Source organism: Seriola aureovittata, chromosome 18 (assembly GCF_021018895.1).
Source record: "Seriola aureovittata isolate HTS-2021-v1 ecotype China chromosome 18, ASM2101889v1, whole genome shotgun sequence".
NCBI classification, from domain to species: domain Eukaryota; kingdom Metazoa; phylum Chordata; class Actinopteri; order Carangiformes; family Carangidae; genus Seriola; species Seriola aureovittata.
The window spans coordinates 2,870,868-2,889,603 of record NC_079381.1 but is presented as its reverse complement, the minus strand read 5'-3'; the positions used below and the strand labels follow the sequence as shown (position 1 = coordinate 2,889,603).

At 46.8% G+C, this 18,736-nt stretch overlaps 1 protein-coding gene across 3 annotated transcripts in view; it reads left to right on the top strand.

Moving 5' to 3' along the window:
* Nucleotides 1-18,736, top strand: part of tln1 (talin 1) — a 55,697-nt gene that overhangs the window by 22,295 nt on the left and 14,666 nt on the right. For 2 of the 3 annotated variants that reach the window (XM_056403140.1, XM_056403139.1), the window contains exons 12-45: nt 33-134; nt 885-961; nt 1,157-1,337; nt 1,707-1,820; nt 1,922-2,030; nt 2,976-3,184; nt 3,291-3,389; nt 3,966-4,022; nt 5,110-5,277; nt 5,381-5,675; nt 6,059-6,225; nt 6,306-6,434; nt 7,028-7,141; nt 7,364-7,477; nt 7,952-8,086; nt 8,237-8,365; nt 8,696-8,798; nt 9,564-9,772; nt 9,890-10,009; nt 10,434-10,631; nt 11,228-11,367; nt 11,456-11,549; nt 11,865-11,954; nt 12,543-12,665; nt 12,746-12,889; nt 12,983-13,144; nt 13,973-14,113; nt 14,239-14,420; nt 14,715-14,847; nt 15,607-15,708; nt 15,842-16,012; nt 17,271-17,519; nt 18,138-18,257; nt 18,356-18,502. In XM_056403140.1, the coding sequence (XP_056259115.1) occupies nt 33-134; nt 885-961; nt 1,157-1,337; nt 1,707-1,820; nt 1,922-2,030; nt 2,976-3,184; nt 3,291-3,389; nt 3,966-4,022; nt 5,110-5,277; nt 5,381-5,675; nt 6,059-6,225; nt 6,306-6,434; nt 7,028-7,141; nt 7,364-7,477; nt 7,952-8,086; nt 8,237-8,365; nt 8,696-8,798; nt 9,564-9,772; nt 9,890-10,009; nt 10,434-10,631; nt 11,228-11,367; nt 11,456-11,549; nt 11,865-11,954; nt 12,543-12,665; nt 12,746-12,889; nt 12,983-13,144; nt 13,973-14,113; nt 14,239-14,420; nt 14,715-14,847; nt 15,607-15,708; nt 15,842-16,012; nt 17,271-17,519; nt 18,138-18,257; nt 18,356-18,502 (4,827 nt within the window). The remainder of the gene's footprint in view (nt 1-32; nt 135-884; nt 962-1,156; nt 1,338-1,706; nt 1,821-1,921; nt 2,031-2,975; nt 3,185-3,290; nt 3,390-3,965; nt 4,023-5,109; nt 5,278-5,380; nt 5,676-6,058; nt 6,226-6,305; nt 6,435-7,027; nt 7,142-7,363; nt 7,478-7,951; nt 8,087-8,236; nt 8,366-8,695; nt 8,799-9,563; nt 9,773-9,889; nt 10,010-10,433; nt 10,632-11,227; nt 11,368-11,455; nt 11,550-11,864; nt 11,955-12,542; nt 12,666-12,745; nt 12,890-12,982; nt 13,145-13,972; nt 14,114-14,238; nt 14,421-14,714; nt 14,848-15,606; nt 15,709-15,841; nt 16,013-17,270; nt 17,520-18,137; nt 18,258-18,355; nt 18,503-18,736) is intronic. The other variant, XM_056403141.1, reaches the window with a different exon arrangement.

The following is an 18,736-nucleotide window of genomic DNA, read 5'->3' as shown; positions in this document are numbered from 1 at the left end:
GCTCCATCACATGATCTGTGTTCTGCCGTCAGGACTTTGGAGACTACCAGGACGGGTACTACTCTGTGCAGACCACTGAGGGGGAGCAGATCGCTCAGCTGATCGCAGGTTACATCGACATCATCCTAAAGAAGGTAACACTCATATGAAACCTACATCATACACTGTGGTGACATGTTTTATTCATATTAGTTACAAACCTAAGGAACCAACCTGTCAACTAGTGGGGGGGGGCTAAATAAACCTGAAACCTTGTCAGAGGGCAGACAGACAGAGAGAGAGTTAGCATTAGCATAACCACTAACACTGTTTCAGCCACTGCCGGTTACAAGCTAACAAACAACATAAACAAATAAAAGATGCTAACTAAGCTAACCGTTCTGATCCGTCTGCTAGTCTCTGGTTCTGGTCTAAACAGGCTCCTCATCTGAGTCTGGGTCTGACACGACCTGATCCAGATTTCTCAATCAGGAAGTAAGAGGAGATGAGCTTCAGACCCAGTTTTTATGTGTGAAAACCATGTTAAATATGTTTATATTTTTAGAGTTTAAAACACATCTGGAGAGGAACTTTAACAGCAGAAACAGCTGTGTAACAGGGAGCAGCCGTACAGACGGACAGGTGACAGTGTGTCTGTATAGGTCCATACAGAAGCTGCATTGATCAGCTCGTGACAAAGGGGGCTCTGAGTTACACAGGCTCATGTTTCAGAGTAAAGACTGTTGTCAAAATCTCTCAGTAGCAGCTCTGTTTACTTTGTCCATTGACAACTGTCCTAAGAAATATACCTGTGTTTGTTAGAGGACACAAACCACAGTTTATTATAGAGGTGTTTCACCTGCTCCTGTGATGTCACCACTGATGTCATCACTACCTGTTCACAGAAAAAGAGCAAAGACCACTTTGGCCTGGAGGGAGATGAAGAGTCAACCATGCTGGAAGACTCTGTGTCCCCCAAGAAGTAAGTGTGTGTTTGTGTGTGTGTGTGTGTGTGTGTGTGTGTGTGTGTTTGTTACTGAGTACTAGTTTTATTCAGATCCATCAGTGTCCTCCTGCTGTCCAGGGGGATGCTAACACACTGACGCTCCTGTCCATCAGAAGCTCGCCTACCTTCTGTTCAGGTAACTTCTCTTCTTCCTCCTCTTCATCGCTCCAGGTCCACAGTGCTGCAGCAGCAGTTCAACAAAGTGGGGAAGGTGGAGACGGGTTCGGTGGCCCTGCCGGCCATCATGCGCTCAGGAGCCGGGGGCCCAGAGAGCTTCCAGATGGGCTCCATGCCACAGGCCAAGCAGCACATCACCAGTGGACAGATGCACCGAGGACACATGCCCCCACTGGTAAGACAAAGACCACCAGAGACTTGAACTGACAGAGTGAGGCTGAGCTGTGAGTCTGTCTCTGGTCTGTCCTATAAGAACCAGGTCCTGTTTACTAATACATCATAAAAACCTGTGGTGTCTCTGAGAGGACAGGTCTTGTTTTTGATGAGCCTCAGACAGAGACACAGAGAGGACTGACACATGTTGGTTTATTGACAGTAACAAAGTTAATTACAGTCACTGTTTATATTATTTATTTATATTTATATTATACAGTTACTATATAAAACAGAGACAAGTCTGAACTCCTGATGTTGATCATTTATAAACAGTATAACCTGTAACACAGTGAGTTGTGTTAGTGACTGTGTCTTTGTGTGTCCACAGACTTCAGCACAACAGGCGCTGACTGGAACCATCAACTCCAGCATGCAGGCGGTCCAGGCTGCCCAGGCCTCCCTGGATGACTTTGATACTCTGCCCCCACTGGGAACAGATGCTGTGAGCCTGCCCCCTTTTATTCAGAGTCCACATGGATACCTGTGAGTACTGATCTGTCCTCTCTACGTCTGTGTGACCTGAGGGTCGTCTCTGTGTTTCAGGCCTCTCAAGCCTGGCGCAAGAACAAGATGGACGAGTCCAAACACGAGATCCACTCCCAGGTGGACGCCATCACAGCAGGCACCGCCTCCATGGTCAACCTCACAGCAGGTAGGATCGGCTCAGACCCTCAAGTGTTCGTATTCATGTTCTCTGCTCAGACATTAAGCAGGAGAACAGTTAAGAGGTCGGTTCACTGTTGATCAAGTTCACCTTCAGTAAAGGTGAAGACAAAGAGATGGAGCGTGTGTGGAGCAAGTTTGTGGCGATCATACTTTCACCAGGCTGTAAACATTATTCTTTCTGCTGTAAAGTTGGACATTTTAACATGGGAGTCTATGGGGACTGACTCACTGTTGGAGCCAGACTCTAGTGGTCGTTAGAGGAACTGCAGGTTTCAGCGTTGGCGTCATGTTTCAGCCCCAGAGGTGGATAGTTGGTCTGAACATGTCGGCATCATGTCTCTGTCCTCGTCAGCCTTTGTTACCTGATGAGGATCACACCTGCAGACAGGAAGTTTGTCAGCTGGTGAATCTCTGTCTGTCAGGGACCAGATAAAACAAGATTCAGTGTATTAAAGACGTTTCCATAGTGAAAACAACATCAAGCATCTTTAATAAGGTCATACCAGGTTATTTCTCCAGTGATGTGTCACCAGTTCACCCCAGGGTGTCTCCGCAGAGTTGACCTTCTGCTGATCAGGGACTAGTTCGGGTTCTGGTTCTGTAGCTGCTGCTGATATAACTGGGTTCTGATCCATTAGAAAAGGTTTTGGAGACAGAAACGTGGAGGATGTGACGCCCTGCATCAGTTCACGTTGGTTACAGATGATGAGTGATGGAGATGGAGTTTGTGCACACAGCTCTGAACCATAGGAATAAAACATACTGATGATAATAATATAATATTAGAATAATATTATTCATCCTGTGATATTACATGTATTTTAACATTTAAATTTTAATTTATGCTCCCTGTTTTATCATTAATCATAATCATCATCGTAATAATGCTTGTGAGTAGTCTAACACAGTTACCTGTCTACCTGTTGGTCAGGTGACCCAGCAGAGACGGACTACACGGCGGTGGGCTGTGCCGTCACCACCATTTCCTCCAACCTGACGGAGATGTCGAAGGGTGTGAAGCTGCTTGCGGCGCTGATGGAGGATGAAGGAGGGAACGGGCAGCAGCTGCTGGGGGCCGCTAAGAACCTGGCCTGTGCCGTGTCCGACATGCTGAAGACGGCTCAGCCTGCAAACACAGAGGTACACAACCTGACTACACCACAGTACTACAGTCATACAGGAGACAGGCCAGGTGTTCACATTGTTAATGTGTCGATGTGTTAATGTGTCGATGTTGTGGTTGTAGCCTCGTCAGAATCTGCTGCAAGCTGCAGGAAACGTGGGCCAGGCCAGTGGAGAGCTGCTGTCCCACATCGGAGAGACTGACACTGATCCACAGTTCCAGGTGTGTCCATCTGAACTCTGACTGTTTATTTTATTGGTGGAGCTTCATGTTACTGTGTAGTGATAATGTAGAGAGGTGATAGATAGAGACAGTGATGATATCAGATGTTACTGAGCCTCATTGAGCAGCACCCATCAGCCGCAGGTTGGACCTGTGTAGAAGTTTCTCCTGGTGATGAGTCACTGATCTGTGCTTCAAAGTTAACTTTATTTAACTGTTCACAGTTGATGTCTCATTAATAAAGATCAGATCAGAGTCAGGTGTATGGTTGTTGAGGTCAGGTAAACTGAAACTACTTCCTGCCCCTGATGCTGAGGGACTGAAACAGGAGACTGAGAGTGTTACATGAGGACCGGTGTCTGTTTAACAATTCCGTTCAGTTCAATTTAAATTTTAAAACTTAAACTTTATTGGCATGAACAGAAACATGTTGTTGCCAAAGCAGTTTACAGAATATCAAAAAATACATACAATACAATACAATTATAAAATATGTGTTAATACTGTTGCAGTACAATATAAGTCAATACAATATAAAAAAATTATTTACAATGTATTAACACCTGTATGTGACAGTTTCCAGGATGTGTCAGAGGCAACAGACGGACAGTCTCCTCTTATTGTCAGATGATGGTAACAAACGTCCAAGACAAATGCTTCACTCTGAAGGACCAATCAGATCAACAAGGCAGCAGTGAATGATCCAGTCCACTAAATCATATTATACAGTCAATCTTTCAAAAATCTTTCAATAATCTGTCAATAATCTGTCAATAATTCAGTTGAAGTGGGAACCAGCAGGTGGAAGCTTCTCATAGATTCTTCTTCACTCTCTAATCGTGTGTGTGTGTGTGTGTGTGAGAGTGTGAGACCCAGTATCAAAGGCAGTATGTCTCCACAGCTGGAACAGCTGTGTGGGCCTTCATTCTGATGGATCAATAATCAGTAATCAATGACAGAGCTCTGACTGTAGTTTTATGATTCTCGGGTTAGAGGATGAGTTGAGATTCTTGAGAGCCTGAGAACAAAACATCCTCCTCTCTGTGGCTGTGAAACGAGGGTCCAGACCCTGACCTGGAGTCTGTCAGAGCTGAGGTTCTGAACTGAGTCAACCTGCAGTCTGATGGTCACCTGCACCTGAGACGATGCTGCAGCAGACACAGTTACAATGACTGTGACTGTCTCCAGTGGTGGATCTTGATTGGTCCGCCTCAGACTGCTGACGGCTCAGATCAGCTACTTCAGGTCTTCACAGACCTGTAGACCCTGTCCCGTTTCTGACAGTGTGGTTCGGGGGTCATTTAGAGCCAGTATGGACAGGAGCAGTGATCACAGCCACCATCAGCTCCTGGACCTAAAAACCTGAACCTGTCCTCTCAGACAACACTCTGTGATTTAGTTTAGATCAGTATTAATATATCCTCCTGCTCATGTTTATCTGGGATGAAATTTGTGTGGGTGTCGTCTGATTTAAGTCTAACTGACTCATTGACTCACAGTGGTGAACCTGAACTAATAGAAGATGTAGAACCTTTGACTTAATCAGCTGTGAGGAGATAAAACCTCCTCATGTCTGATTAAATCATTTCTCTTCCCTCTGTCAGATCATTATTCTCAGATTTTAATTATGATTTCTGAATAATTTCATAAATAATCTCTCTCCCCTGACTGATCAGTGACCAGTGCTACATGATGCTAACTGTGTGTGTGTCATTAACAGGACATGCTGATGCAGCTGGCTAAAGCTGTTGCTAACGCTGCCGCAGCTCTGGTGCTCAAAGCCAAGAACGTGGCCCAGAAGACGGAGGACTCGGCCCAGCAGAACCGAGTGATCGCTGCTGCCACTCAGTGCGCTCTGTCCACGTCTCAGCTGGTGGCCTGCACCAGGGTGAGTGGTCTACCTGGGACAGGTTCTGACAGCTGAGCGGAGCAGTTTGTTTAGTTTTTTTATTATTCTTCTGTTCATTCTCTCCATCTTCTCCCTCATGAAGGTGGTGGCTCCAACCATCAGCTCCCCGGTGTGTCAGGAGCAGCTGATCGAGGCCGGCAAGCTGGTGGCCAAGTCCGTGGAAGGCTGCGTGGAAGCATCGCAGGGGGCCACCAATGACGAGGGCCTCCTGAAACAGGTGGGCGTCGCTGCCACAGGCGTCACTCAGGCGCTCAATGAGCTGCTGCAACACATCAAACAGTACGCCAGTGGAGGCCATCCGATTGGACGACACGGGGAAGCCACCGACCGCATCCTGGACGTGACGGAGAACATCTTCAGCTCCATGGGAGACGCTGGTGGGTGACGACAGGAAGCACACATCACGTTTATTCACAGCTGACTCCGTTCATCCTCCCACAACAGCTGGTTTCACTAACGTCATGCTCCTCAGAGGATGAACTATGACCTCTGACCTCAGCTCAGTATAAAAACATTTGATTTGTGTAAAGTGTGATGTTCATGGTGTCCAGAGGACGAACCATGGATGTCTCATGACACCTGAGCAGCAGGGGGTAACTGTCACAGGACGCTGTGATGTAGAGTGTGTGGTGAGCTGCTGTAAATGTAAATCACATTCTCAGAAGACAATAACAACATTAACAACCTCATACACATGATCACCTGACTGATCATATCCAACATCGATCCTGTTAACTCTCCCTCTCATTAACCCCCTCAGGTGAGATGGTGCGCCAGGCTCGTATCCTCGCCCAGGCCACGTCTGATCTGGTCAACGCCATCAAGATGGACGCAGAGGGAGAGTCAGACCTGGAGAACTCACGCAAGCTGCTGTCAGCCGCCAAGCTGCTGGCTGATGCCACCGCCAAGATGGTGGAGGCGGCGAAGGTCTGTCTCTTTCTGTGTCTGCAGTGAACACACTGAACAGACCTCCTCGGTTCGGTCTGTAATGATCTCTGTGTCCTCAGGGCGCCGCGGCGAACCCCGACAGCGAGGAGCAGCAGCAGAAGCTCAGAGAAGCCGCCGAAGGTCTCCGCATGGCCACCAACGCTGCCGCCCAGAACGCCATCAAGAAGCGTCTGGTCAACAAGCTGGAGGTAACCGGAGAGAACCTCAGACACCTGAGGGATGTTAACAGTCCTTTGTGTAATTTGTGTTCCTGCACAGAATTATGGGATTGATTAATTAACAGGTCCTCACAGGTAGAGTTACCAGCTGCTTTTAAAATGAGTCACGGAGAGGAAATAGTGACTTTAACTGTGACTATTTTCAGCCTTTTTGAAGTGTGAAAAATCGACACCTGCGCTATAGTGTTAGCCTCACAGTGACAGGTTTAGATCCTTTTCAACACTTTGGAAATGAACAACATGGATCTGACTGGTTTGGATATATTTCAGATTAAATCCTCTTCTTGTGGTCTGACATAAAACTCACCTGTCTCAACCTGCAGCCTGTGTTTCCACATGTTCACCAGCTGTTCCTGTAGGTGGATCAGGTGACAGCTTGCTGTTTTACTGAGTGAATGTAGGTTAAAGATCACATGAGACATGAGACGGCAGCTCTAAACAAGTCTCTCTATGACTGTTCTGCTGTTGGCTGCTAATGTTGTGCTACTTTAATAACTTGAATGATGTGTATTACTGGTTGTACACATGCCCAGTGTTGACACGTGTTTCCTGTTTCCTGTCAGAACGCAGCCAAACAGGCGGCGGCGGCAGCCACTCAGACCATAGCTGCTGCTCAGCACGCTGCCTCCTCCAACAGGAACCAGGCTGCACAGCAGCAGCTGGTGCAGAGCTGCAAGGTAAACGCCCACCATCTGCACCTGTCTGCTCACCTGAGCCCCTACAACACACACACACAGAGGCTTCAGTTTATCATCTGTCTGTTTCACTTCTACCTAATGATAACACATGGTTTAATTCTAGTGAGACTTAATGAGATGAATAGTCAACTATTACATTTATTAATGTGGGTTAATGTAATGTGTGTGTGTGTGTGTGTGTGTGTGTGTGTGTGTCCTCAGGTGGTAGCAGAGCAGATCCCTCAGCTGGTCCAGGGGGTCAGAGGGAGCCAGTCTCAGCCTGACAGCCCCAGTGCTCAGCTGGCCCTCATCAGTGCCAGTCAGAACTTCCTGCAGGTCTGTCAGTCCACCAGGGACCAGGACTACACATCTGCACATCCTCATCAATACAGCTGAACCCTCTGTAGTGTTACAGCAGTACAGTCACAGAACAGTAATGGTACAACCGTGATGGATGTAGCTTCAGACTGTTTTAGACTTGTGTCATTTAGTCATTGTGGTGATGTCACCAAACTCAAGTCTCAAGTCTCTGCACGCTCGTCTTTATACAGTTGTTAAACAACCTGGAAGCTGTGTCTGTGTTTGTGAGAGGAACTGAAAAAGTGTTCAGAATCAATGGCTTTGACTTGTACATGTAGATGTTCATGGTTCAAGGATGAATTTGAATGACCTGTTAACTTTAGTTCCACTTTCAGGAAACATAAGATATTTAGACTCTGTCCTCTAACAGCTACAGCCTCAGTCTGCTCCTTAAATCAAATCCACGACTCAGAGTTTGTCTCCTCCTCTCTTCCTCTCCTCCTCCTCCAGCCTGGAGCTAAGATGGTCACAGCCTCTAAGGCCACTGTTCCCACCATCAGTGACCAGGCCTCAGCGATGCAGCTCAGTCAGTGCGCTAAGAACCTGGCCAGCGCTCTGGCTGAGCTCCGCACCGCCTCACAGAAGGTACGTCTGTTAAACAGCCTGGATCATGAGGACTCACCTTCAGTAAGAGACAGCGACAGACTATATCAGGTGTTTGTGTTTCTGACTTGTGTGTGTGTGTGTGTGTGTGTGTGCGTGTGTGTGTGTGTGTGTGTGTGTGTGTGTGTGCAGGCTCAAGAGGCGTGTGGTCCACTGGAGATCGACAACGCTCTGTCAACGGTCAGAGGTCTGGAGAAGGACATCCAGGAGGCCAAGGCCTCAGCGGAGGAGGGACGACTGAGACCACTGCCAGGAGAGACGGTGAGACACAGAGACAGACTCACAACGTCCACACTACACATGTATATGATGTTACATGATTGTATGTAAATAAATGTATAAAATTGTGTTGTATTGTATTAAATGATACTGTATTTTATTTTATTATATGAAAATCTAAATCTGTATCAGTATGCAACTCATATTTATTAATGAATGTATTTTAATATTCTTTAAACTGCTTCTTTGGCAACAACATAGCTTCTTGTTCATGCCAATAAAGACATTGAATTAACGGACTGAGACACAGAGACACACACAACGTCTCAGAATTCCTCACAGTTTGAGTTGATCAGTGTGTCTCCTCCTCAGCTGGAGAAATGCTCTCAGGACCTGGGGACCAGCACCAAGGCTGTGAGCTCAGCCATCGCTCAGCTGCTGAGTGAGGCCACGCAGGGCAACGAGAACTACACCGGTGGGTTCAACAGGAACACTCACCTCCTCACACCCTGAGAGAGTCACTGTTCAACAGAGAGATTCACAAACCTCAGATATTAAAGTGTGAAAGAGAGCTCAACCACTCACCACAGGAAGTGATATAATTAGAATTAGAAACGATAAAATACATTTTAGCTCCTGTTAAATCAATAACACAAAGAACCAAACATGTACAAGCTGAGTGTCTGCGACAGGTCCAATCACATGAAGAACTAATATGCTCAAAACTACTGCTAATTTCAACCCTCAGCTCATTATAATGAGACGTTACCACAGCTCATTTCATCCTCATTCAGGCAAGGCAGTGGCAGTTCTGTGATTGGCTGATGCTTTAGTCTGAATAAGAAAACCACCAATTACATCACTGAAAGAAATGACATGCCGCATTTCAGCATCATTGACTCGTATCTGTCAGAACAGAGGTGCTGTCTCTTTAACAGCTGAGCTACACACCTGTGAACACGACCTGAAGTCTGTTTAACACTGATCACTACAGGGATGTGTGTTGAGCTCAGTGTTCAAAAACAAAGGTGACCAACTCTGCTGCTGCACCTGAATGCATCATGTGTAGACACAGAGTTAGAAACAGGATGAAACATGTTTTACTGTGTCTGATCATTTCACATGTATGTTTTGTCTGCGTTTGTTTTTTTGGTTGTTTATTACATATCACATGGGTCATCATAGCAACAGTTGTAATATCTGAACAGTGTCACACCACACTTCTCTCCTGTTGATCCAGGTATGGCAGCCAGAGATGTGGCCCAGGCTCTGAAGTCCTTGGCCTCGGCCGCCAGAGGCGTCGCCGCCACCACAGACGACTCGCCGGCTCGTAACGCCATGCTGGACTGTGCCGGTGACGTCATGGACAAGTCAGGCAACCTGATTGAAGAGACCAAGAGGGCCATCGCTAAGCCTGGCGACGCAGAGAGTCAGCAGAGGCTGGCCCAGGTCCGACTCAGACTCTGTATCTGTTCAGTTATGACACAATGATTCAGTCGTGATGGAAATCAACCTGCAAAGACACGAGTGTTTGACTCAAGTGTGTGTGTGTGTGTGTGTGTGTAGGTGGCTAAGGCGGTGGCTCAGGCCCTGAACAGATGTGTGAACTGCCTCCCTGGTCAGAGGGATGTGGACAACGCCATCCGCACCGTGGGTGAAGCCAGCAAGACACTCCTGTCTGACTCTGTGAGTACACCTGTACCTGTCTGTGAGACAGATCACATCACCACACCCTTCATGTGGGACTGAGATGATTGATGTTTGTCCCTGTTTCTGTGGGTGTCAGGCTGAAGACTCTGGGACTCTGAGCCGAAGGAAACTGAGATCAGTTTACCTCAGTAATGTGTGAAGCTAAAAGAGTAAACTATTTAATATAAATTAATTTAATTCCATATAAATCAATATTTATTGAAATCTTATAGTCCAGTTTATAATTTTATATTTCCACTGTAGTTTGTCTTTAGTCAGAAATAGCCTCTCATGATTGACACCGGTGAACAGGTGATGGTGTTGTCATAACAACCACCTCCAATTTTGTTCGTGTCTCTCCTCCTGTCTCTCTCTGACTCTGTCCTCCATCATCATCATCATCCTCTTCTTCCTCCTGTAGTTCCCATCCAGTGGGAGGAGCTTCCAGGAGGTCCAGGCTAACCTTAACGAGACGGCGGCCGGTCTGAACCAGTCAGCCAATGAGGTGGTCCAGGCATCCAGAGGGACCACCCAGGACCTGGCCAGGGCCACCAGCAAGTTTGGACAGGACTTCAGCAACTTCCTGGATGCCGGTGTTGATATGGCAGGAACATCCCAGGTCAGAACGATGAGAGAACACACACACACACACACACACACACACACACACACACACACACACACACACACACACACACACACACACACACACACACACACTTAAACAACAATGCTGCTGTTTTGTTTAACTGACACCTCATCTAGTCAACAGGGAGGCCTTTTAGAAAACCAGTGTTAATGAGAATATACATTTATAAAATAATTTTGTAAACTTTCAGAATAAAAGTTCCTTTATTTCACCATGAATTTTCAAAATTCTCTTGACCATATATATTAAATACTATTAAATCATCAATCCTCTGTCGGTGGCTCTCAGCTCTTTGGTTCCTCCTGAAGAAAATCTTTAAACTTTATATTTTTCATTTTTAAAAGAGACTCAGTCGTTTCCTCAAACAGGAGGAAAAAGAGCAGATGTTAGGGACTATTTTCGGCAGATTAATCCATATTTGGTGCTGTAGTGGAGTGTTTTTGGTTTGTAGGACTGAGTTAATATGAGCTACAGTGTGTGTGAGTGTGTGTCAGTTTTATTTCAATGTCTTTGAGCAGCTGTTCTCTGGTCCAGAGACTGTAAACTTCTCCCTCCTCCCCCTCCAGTCCAAAGAGGACCAGACACAGGTGGTCTCCAACCTTAAGACCATCTCCATGTCGTCCAGTAAGCTGCTGCTGGCAGCCAAAGCCCTGTCCACTGACCCCAGCTCCCCCAACCTGAAGAACCAGCTGGCAGCCGCCGCTCGGTGAGAACGGTTTCTCTGTGTCTCTCTTCTTCTTCTGTCTTTTTTCACTTCCATTCTGACCTTTACGTCTGTGTCCGTGTGTCCACAGGGCGGTGACGGACAGCATCAACCAGCTCATCACCATGTGCACTCAGCAGGCTCCAGGTCAGAAGGAGTGTGACAACGCTCTGAGAGAGCTGGAGGTAACGACCACTGAACCACCATCAACCTGCTGATTCATCTTCACCTCTGTAGTCTGGTTCTTCCTACAGTCACCAGTTTAATCAGGTCTGACTGGACCGGTTTATATGTGACAGCTGCACTGTTGGAGTGTAAATGCTCTGAGTAGTAACCCCGTCTGTCCTCTGTCTTTATCTATAAATCAACTGGAGCTGAAGAAAGAATGGAAATGACTGATAATAACAATCAGGATGAGCACAGGTCATGTGACAGTCAGCTGAGATGTGCAGGTAATGTGTGTATTTCTTATGTGTGTGTGTTTGTGTGTGTGTGTGCAGTCGGTGAGGGGGATGCTGGAGAACCCAACAGAGGCCGTCAGTGAGCTGTCGTACTTCGACTGCATCGACAGTGTGATGGAGAACTCTAAGGTAGAACACACTGCTCCACCTGTCATCATGTCTCCTCATGTCTTTACACTTTATCTGACAGTCAGAGCTGCTACAGGAGGAGGAGCAGGCGGAGGAGGAATTCTCCCTTCAGGCGTCTGTTGAAGATTTAACCTCTTCTGTCCATCTTTGTCCTTCAGCCACTGTGAACATGAACAGCAGTTTGTCAGCTTTAAGAAGAGCTGGGAGTCTTTTGCTATGATACTAAAGTTTTGTCAGTGATAACAAAACTCTGACAAATATGACATGTTTGACATTAAAAATACAATCAGCTGTTCACAGCTTCAGAATCTCAGAAAAAAGAATAATGAAACCATAATAATAAGAAGAAGAAGAAAAATAAGAAAAAAAATAAGAAGGAGAGTTTTGTATGAACTCTGGAAGTGTCTGCTCAGGACTTTAGTGAACAGAATGATGACTCTGAGGTTTGTTCCCTCCTGCTGTCATGGCGATGTTCCTGTCTCAGTTCAGTGCTCAATGACTTATTGTCTTTACAAACATCAACAGACCGTGAAGACGTTCTCCAAACTACACCAAACTCCTGCGTGAACCTCTCACTTCCTGTTTCAGGTCCTCGGTGAGTCCATGGCTGGAATTTCCCACAATGCCAAGAACTCCAATCTGCCAGAGTTTGGTGACTCAGTCAGCGGCGGCTCCAAAGCTCTGTGTGGTCTGACTGAAGCGGCTGCACAGGTACAGTCATGACTTTATTGTTGCTGTGTACTGCCAAACACATGTTGGGGGCTGTAAACTGACCTGTGATCTGCTCTCAGGCGGCCTACCTGGTGGGAGTGTCAGACCCCAACAGCTCAGCGGGTCAGAAGGGCCTGGTGGACCCCGCTCAGTTTGCACGGGCTAATCAGTCCATTCAGATGGCCTGCCAGAACCTGGTGGACCCGGCCTGCACACAGTCTCAGGTACGTGCGTCATCATGCTAATGACTCTTCTTCATGTGGTTGAAACCGTCCTCGACTGACCGTGGTGCTCCGCTCCTCTCCTCCTGTGCTCAGGTGCTCTCTGCAGCCACCATCGTGGCCAAACACACCTCTGCTCTGTGTAACGCCTGTCGCCTGGCCTCCTCCAAAACCCCCAACCCCGTGGCCAAGAGGCAGTTTGTTCAGTCCGCCAAAGAAGTGGCCAACACCACCGCCAACCTGGTCAAGTCCATCAAGGTTTGTGGTCCTCTGAAATTCATCATCAGTGAAGTTGAGTGAAATGAAATGCCAGACTTTGAAGACGAGATGAAAAATAGACAAACTGTCGAACTGGGTTTAATGGAGCACACCTTCTTCATGGTGGTGCTGTCAGTTGTTACACCAGTAGATGTGTCGAGATTGAAAAAGACAAGTTCAGACTCCTGACACCTCCTCACTCCTGACCAGTCAGTGATGGTTTGAAAACCTCAACATAGATTCTGATTCTGACATTGTAAGGGAGGGAGGGAGCGGGAGACACTGTGAGACAATAGAGCGAGCTCATCTTTTGAAGTATACTGACATGTAATCCTGGTTCACGGTAGTAAGTAACAATACAGAAAACCAGGTGATACAGAGGTTCACTGACTCTGTCTTGTCTCTGTACGTCCTGGTCCAGCAGGGTCACACACTGTGAAAATCCCTTAAGGTCATTTCAAGTAAACAGTATTTTTACTTCTGTTGATCCAAACAAGCCAGTTTAGTCAGATTACCGAGCAGGCAGCAGTCACAGGCCCCTGAAAGATCCCTGCTTCCTGTGTGTCAACTAGTGTGTGCTGATTTAAAGCACAGGACCAAGACCTGACATGGCGAGGATTGTGTGTGTTTGACATGGGGGTCACTATTGACCTGGTGCTCCATTAGTAAATGAATCAGTCCATGTCCAGGACTGTCCCACTTCACACCACAGCAGGTCTGTTAGAACACAGCTGTTCCAGAGGTGCAGCCTCCTGGTTGTTCTCTTGGAGACTTGTCCACTCACTCAGACTGATCATCAGAGTCTAAAGTAGTGTGTCCTCTGTGCAGGCCTTGGACGGAGCCTTCAACCAGGAGAACAGAGAGAAGTGTAGAGCTGCTACCGGTCCTCTGATAGAAGCTGTGGACAACCTCACGGCCTTCGCCTCCAACCCAGAGTTCGCCAGCATCCCTGCTCAGATCAGCCCCGAGGTAAGACCTCACCTCCACACTGTGGGTGGTATTATGTGGAAGAGAGGACAGGTAGGTTCAGTCACACCCGAGAGTGATCTGATGGTTCACTGTCTGCCCCCCCCCCCCGACCCCAACTCACTCAGGGTCATGCAGCCATGGAGCCCATTGTTGCAGCGGCGAGGACGATGCTGGAGAGCTCCACCGGTCTGATCCAGACCGCCCGCTCTCTGGCCGTCAACCCCAAAGACCCCCCCAAGTGGTCTGTGCTGGCGGGACACTCCAGGACTGTGTCTGACTCCATCAAGAAGCTCATCACCAACATGAGGTAAAGTCTGCAGGCGGGGCTGAATCCCTCTGCTGTTAATGTGTGAAGGAAAAATCTGTGTCGTCATCACAAACACAAAAACACAGTGAGGAGCCTCTTCTTCTTCATCTGAAGAACCTCTTCTGTTATAGGGTCATAACTCTGAAATATCAATATGGTCATCTTCCTCCTCTTCCTCCTGTGTGTGTGTGTGTGTGTGTGTGTGTGTGTGTGTGTGTGTGTGTGCGTGTGCGTGTGCGTGTGCGTGTGTGTGCGTGCATGCGTGTGCGTGCGTGTGTGTGTTTGCGTGTGCAGAGAGAAGGCTCCTGGTCAGAGAGAATGTGACGATGCTATTGAGGTGTTGAACGGCTGCATCAGAGAGGTGGACCAGGCTTCTCTGGCTGCTATAAGCCAGCAGCTGACCCCCCGCGAGGACATCTCCATGGAGGTAAACGCTTTATGTTCAGTTTTTCGTCTCAGTTTGCCTTAAATTTGAATTTCCAATGTTCCACGGCAGCTGAAATAAACATCATTCAAAAACTGTCACATACAGACCAGGTTCTGAATTATTGAAACTCTGTATTTCCTGGTTCTATAAAACTGGTTAATTTGTGTTTGTTTCTGACGATATTCTGACTTCTGTACGTATTACACAGAGGTGCCAGTAATTCTGACCAGGACTGTGTGTGTGCGTGTGTGTGTGTGTGTGTGTTTGTGAAAAGAATTTTGTTTAAAAAATTGTTTCATTCATAATTTTTTGTCCTGAATGTGATGCAGTTGTTAAATTGATGTTACACATGCAGACTCTTATATTTCATAGTCACATGTAGGTAAACCTTTAACCCCAATGTTTTTCCATCTAAGATCAAAGGTCCACTTACTGGCTCCCCTGACCTTTAGACTCAGTCTTCATCTGATGACACCTGGATCAGATCCTTTCACTGAAGAGGATCTGAGATTTACTTTTAAAACTCAAGGTTTACTTTTTCCAGTGCTTTCGACCATGACCCATGGCATTCTTCAGCTAATGTTTCCTCAAGTGTCAAGATTATAAAGTTAAAAACCGGAACGTCCATCCTCAGATATGATGTTTATGATTGTTGTTAATGCAGCGTCTCCACCTGTTACAGTCTCTGTGCAGCTGTTTGTGTTGGTGTCCACCTGAGTGTAATAATCGTGTGTGTGTGTGTGTGTGTGTGTGTTTCAGACCCTCCATGAGCAGATGGCTGCCTCTGTCCATGAGATCAGTAACCTGATTGACCCTGTGGCTGTGGCTGCTCGCTCCGAGGCCTCCCAGCTGGGACACAAGGTGAAACACCTGACAGTCGTCCACACAGCGGCGCAGTCTGACTGTGGACCAGGCGCTGATCTAAGACTCAGACCTCTTAGACTCAGAGTCTCTGTGCTGATCTTGTCATTATATATGATGTGTTCATGAACAGGTGTCTCAGATGGCCAGCTACTTTGAGCCGCTCATCATGGCAGCCATTGGCACAGCGTCCAAGATTCTCAGCAGCCAACAGCAGATGGCTGTCTTAGACCAGACCAAAACCCTGACTGAGTCCGCCCTGCAGATGCTCTACACCGCCAAGGAAGCTGGAGGAAACCCCAAGGTACTGAACCTGGTACTGGTCAGAGTCCTCTGCAGGAGCTGGTAGAAAAACCAGTCTGGGGGGTGTAACAGAGCACAGGAGCGTTAATATGGTGCAGTGTTTAATGCAGTCTAATACTTAATGAATGTGTTGTGTTGTCACTGATGTTAACAGCAGCTTCAGTTTATATAAGTTCATATTATCCACAAACCTTCATTACAAAGATCCCTGTTCTGCTCATCATAGAACTGCTGATGGTGTAAAAGTCATAATAAAAACTGTAATATTAACATGAGAAAGGACTCTACCGTGGAGTCAGACATCAAACAGTCATCGGTTGATCTGTCATCACACAAAGTACTGCAGCGCCTGTGGTCGAGGCTGTGAGACAGCTGGTTAATACACCTGTTAATGAAGCTTATCTAGAGCTCTGAGGGATATAAGAAAGAGAGAGTATGAGCTGCATGTCAGATAAATAAACTGTGATAACTTATAATCATGAAGCACAGATGTTTGAATGAGACCACTCTGGAGTTAATGCTAACTTTAAAGGCCTGTGATCAAACTTTAATATTTAATTTCTCAGAAGGGCTCAGTCACATGTGCAGAAATGTACACACACACATCGATATTCTTTTATATATATCCTGATCACATGAGGCACCAACCACAGGAATGTTTGCACCAGGTTCAGTGATGTTCCTCTAGATATCAGTAATTCAGTTTATATATAGTGTTACAGCAGTGAATGGAACAGGCTGCACACAGTGTTAATCTGAAGAATGACATTGTATGCTGTACTTTACTGTAGTTTTCTACACTTTACTGTACTTTACTGTTATTTTACAATGCTTTACTGTATTGTAGTGTACTATACTTTACTGTACTGTAATGTACTTTACAGTCAATCTGACTGCAGTAACTCTGCGGCTCAGGTGTATTAAGACACAGAGTAAACTGAGCAGAGAACAGCTGCGTGTGTGCGTCCAGTCAGCAGCAGTGTAGAAAGTGTAGCTCGAGGTGATTACATTTCATCATGAACGGCGATAAATGAACCATGTGAAATTCCAGCAGCATTTATAATTCAGCAGTGGTGAAGGTTCATAGAGAAACACTTCTATCATCACATGTTGACTAATGCAATCGCTGTACTCAGTGTGTAAGACAGAAGACGTTATTGTATTTTATTTGCTGGGTTTGATTTCATTAATTTCATTTATTGTGTAGTCTGGTAGAATACCTCAGCGTCACTCACTCAGGTGTGTTACCTGTTCTCCAGGCAGCACACATGCAGGAGGCCCTGGAGGAGTCTGTACAGATGATGAAAGAGGCAGTGGACGACCTGGGGGCCACTCTGGCTGAAGCTGCCAGTGCAGCCGGCGCTGTGGGCGGGATGGTGGACTCCATCAACGATTCCATCAATAAAATGGAGGACACACCTGCACTTGAACCTGAAGGCACCTTTGTGGACTACCAGACCACCATGGTTAAGACGGCCAAGGCCATCGCTGTCACCGTACAGGAGATGGTAAGGTGTCATCATCAATCATCGTCCAGTAGACAGAAGTGTAGACAGAGGTTAATGCAGCAGACCCCGCTGCTGTCATGGTGCCATTTACACCTGTGGTGTGGCTGAAGTCAGAAGGAGACAGGAAACAGTGCGCGGGGTTGTAAATATAACCTATAGGTGGAGCCAATCAGTGTCCACAGGGCTGGTTTAGTTCTGCATGTACAGATGTTTATGGCTAAAGTGTGTGTATCTGTAAGAAACCCCTGACATCACCAGCTTCATTTCCTCTCTGCTGCCTAGTCACCTTCACAATATAAACAAACAGTACTTCCTGAATAAGAGGTTAGTCCCGCCCCCTTTCTCAAACTAAAGGAAGGAGGCGGGACCGAATGTGTCCTGTCTCATTTCACATGAACAGAAACAAAATGAACAGAAAGCGAGTTTCAGTCTGACTGCCCCTATGACAGTCCAAGCCCCTCCCCTGTTGTCTCCACCAGGCCCCGCCCCTTTGACACTTCACTTCAGTGACCTGAATATTTGACTTGACAGCTTTTATTGTCTCTTTAATAATCTACCTGGAGTAAATCTGAGACATGAACTAGTTATTACTGAAGTAACATTCTCATCTCTCCTCAGGTGACCAAGTCCAACACCAACCCTGACGACCTCGGAGGACTGGCCAATCAGCTGACCAATGAGTTTGGAAATCTGGCCAATGAGGCCAAATACGCAGCTGTGACTGCAGAGAACGATGAGGTGAATAAAACCAAGCGCACCTCAGCACGTGGTCTTTTCAGGCCAGATGTGAGCGCTGTATATCTCACTCTCCATCACTGTCGTGTGTTTGTGTGCAGATCGGCTCTCACATTAAGAAGCAGGTGGGCGAGCTGGGTTTCAGCTGCACAGGCCTGGTGACCAAAGCCGGAGCTCTGCAGTGCAGTCCCAACGACTCCTTCACCAAGAAGGAGCTGATCGAAAGCGCCCGCAAAGTCTCAGAGAAGGTCAGAGCTCAGCCAATCACTTCACTTCTTTTTCTTTATGTGCCTTTAATGAAACGGGAGCCTGATGTGACAGGTTGATGGTTGGCATGGTGACCCAGTAAGCCTCCAGACACTTCACTTCTGACACCTGCTCCATCATCATGAAGAACATTTAAGAACATGCACATTAGCTTGCTGCACTTATCAAAGTAGATGCCATCAGACAGTAATAGAGCTGGTCCATTCATGTCCAGC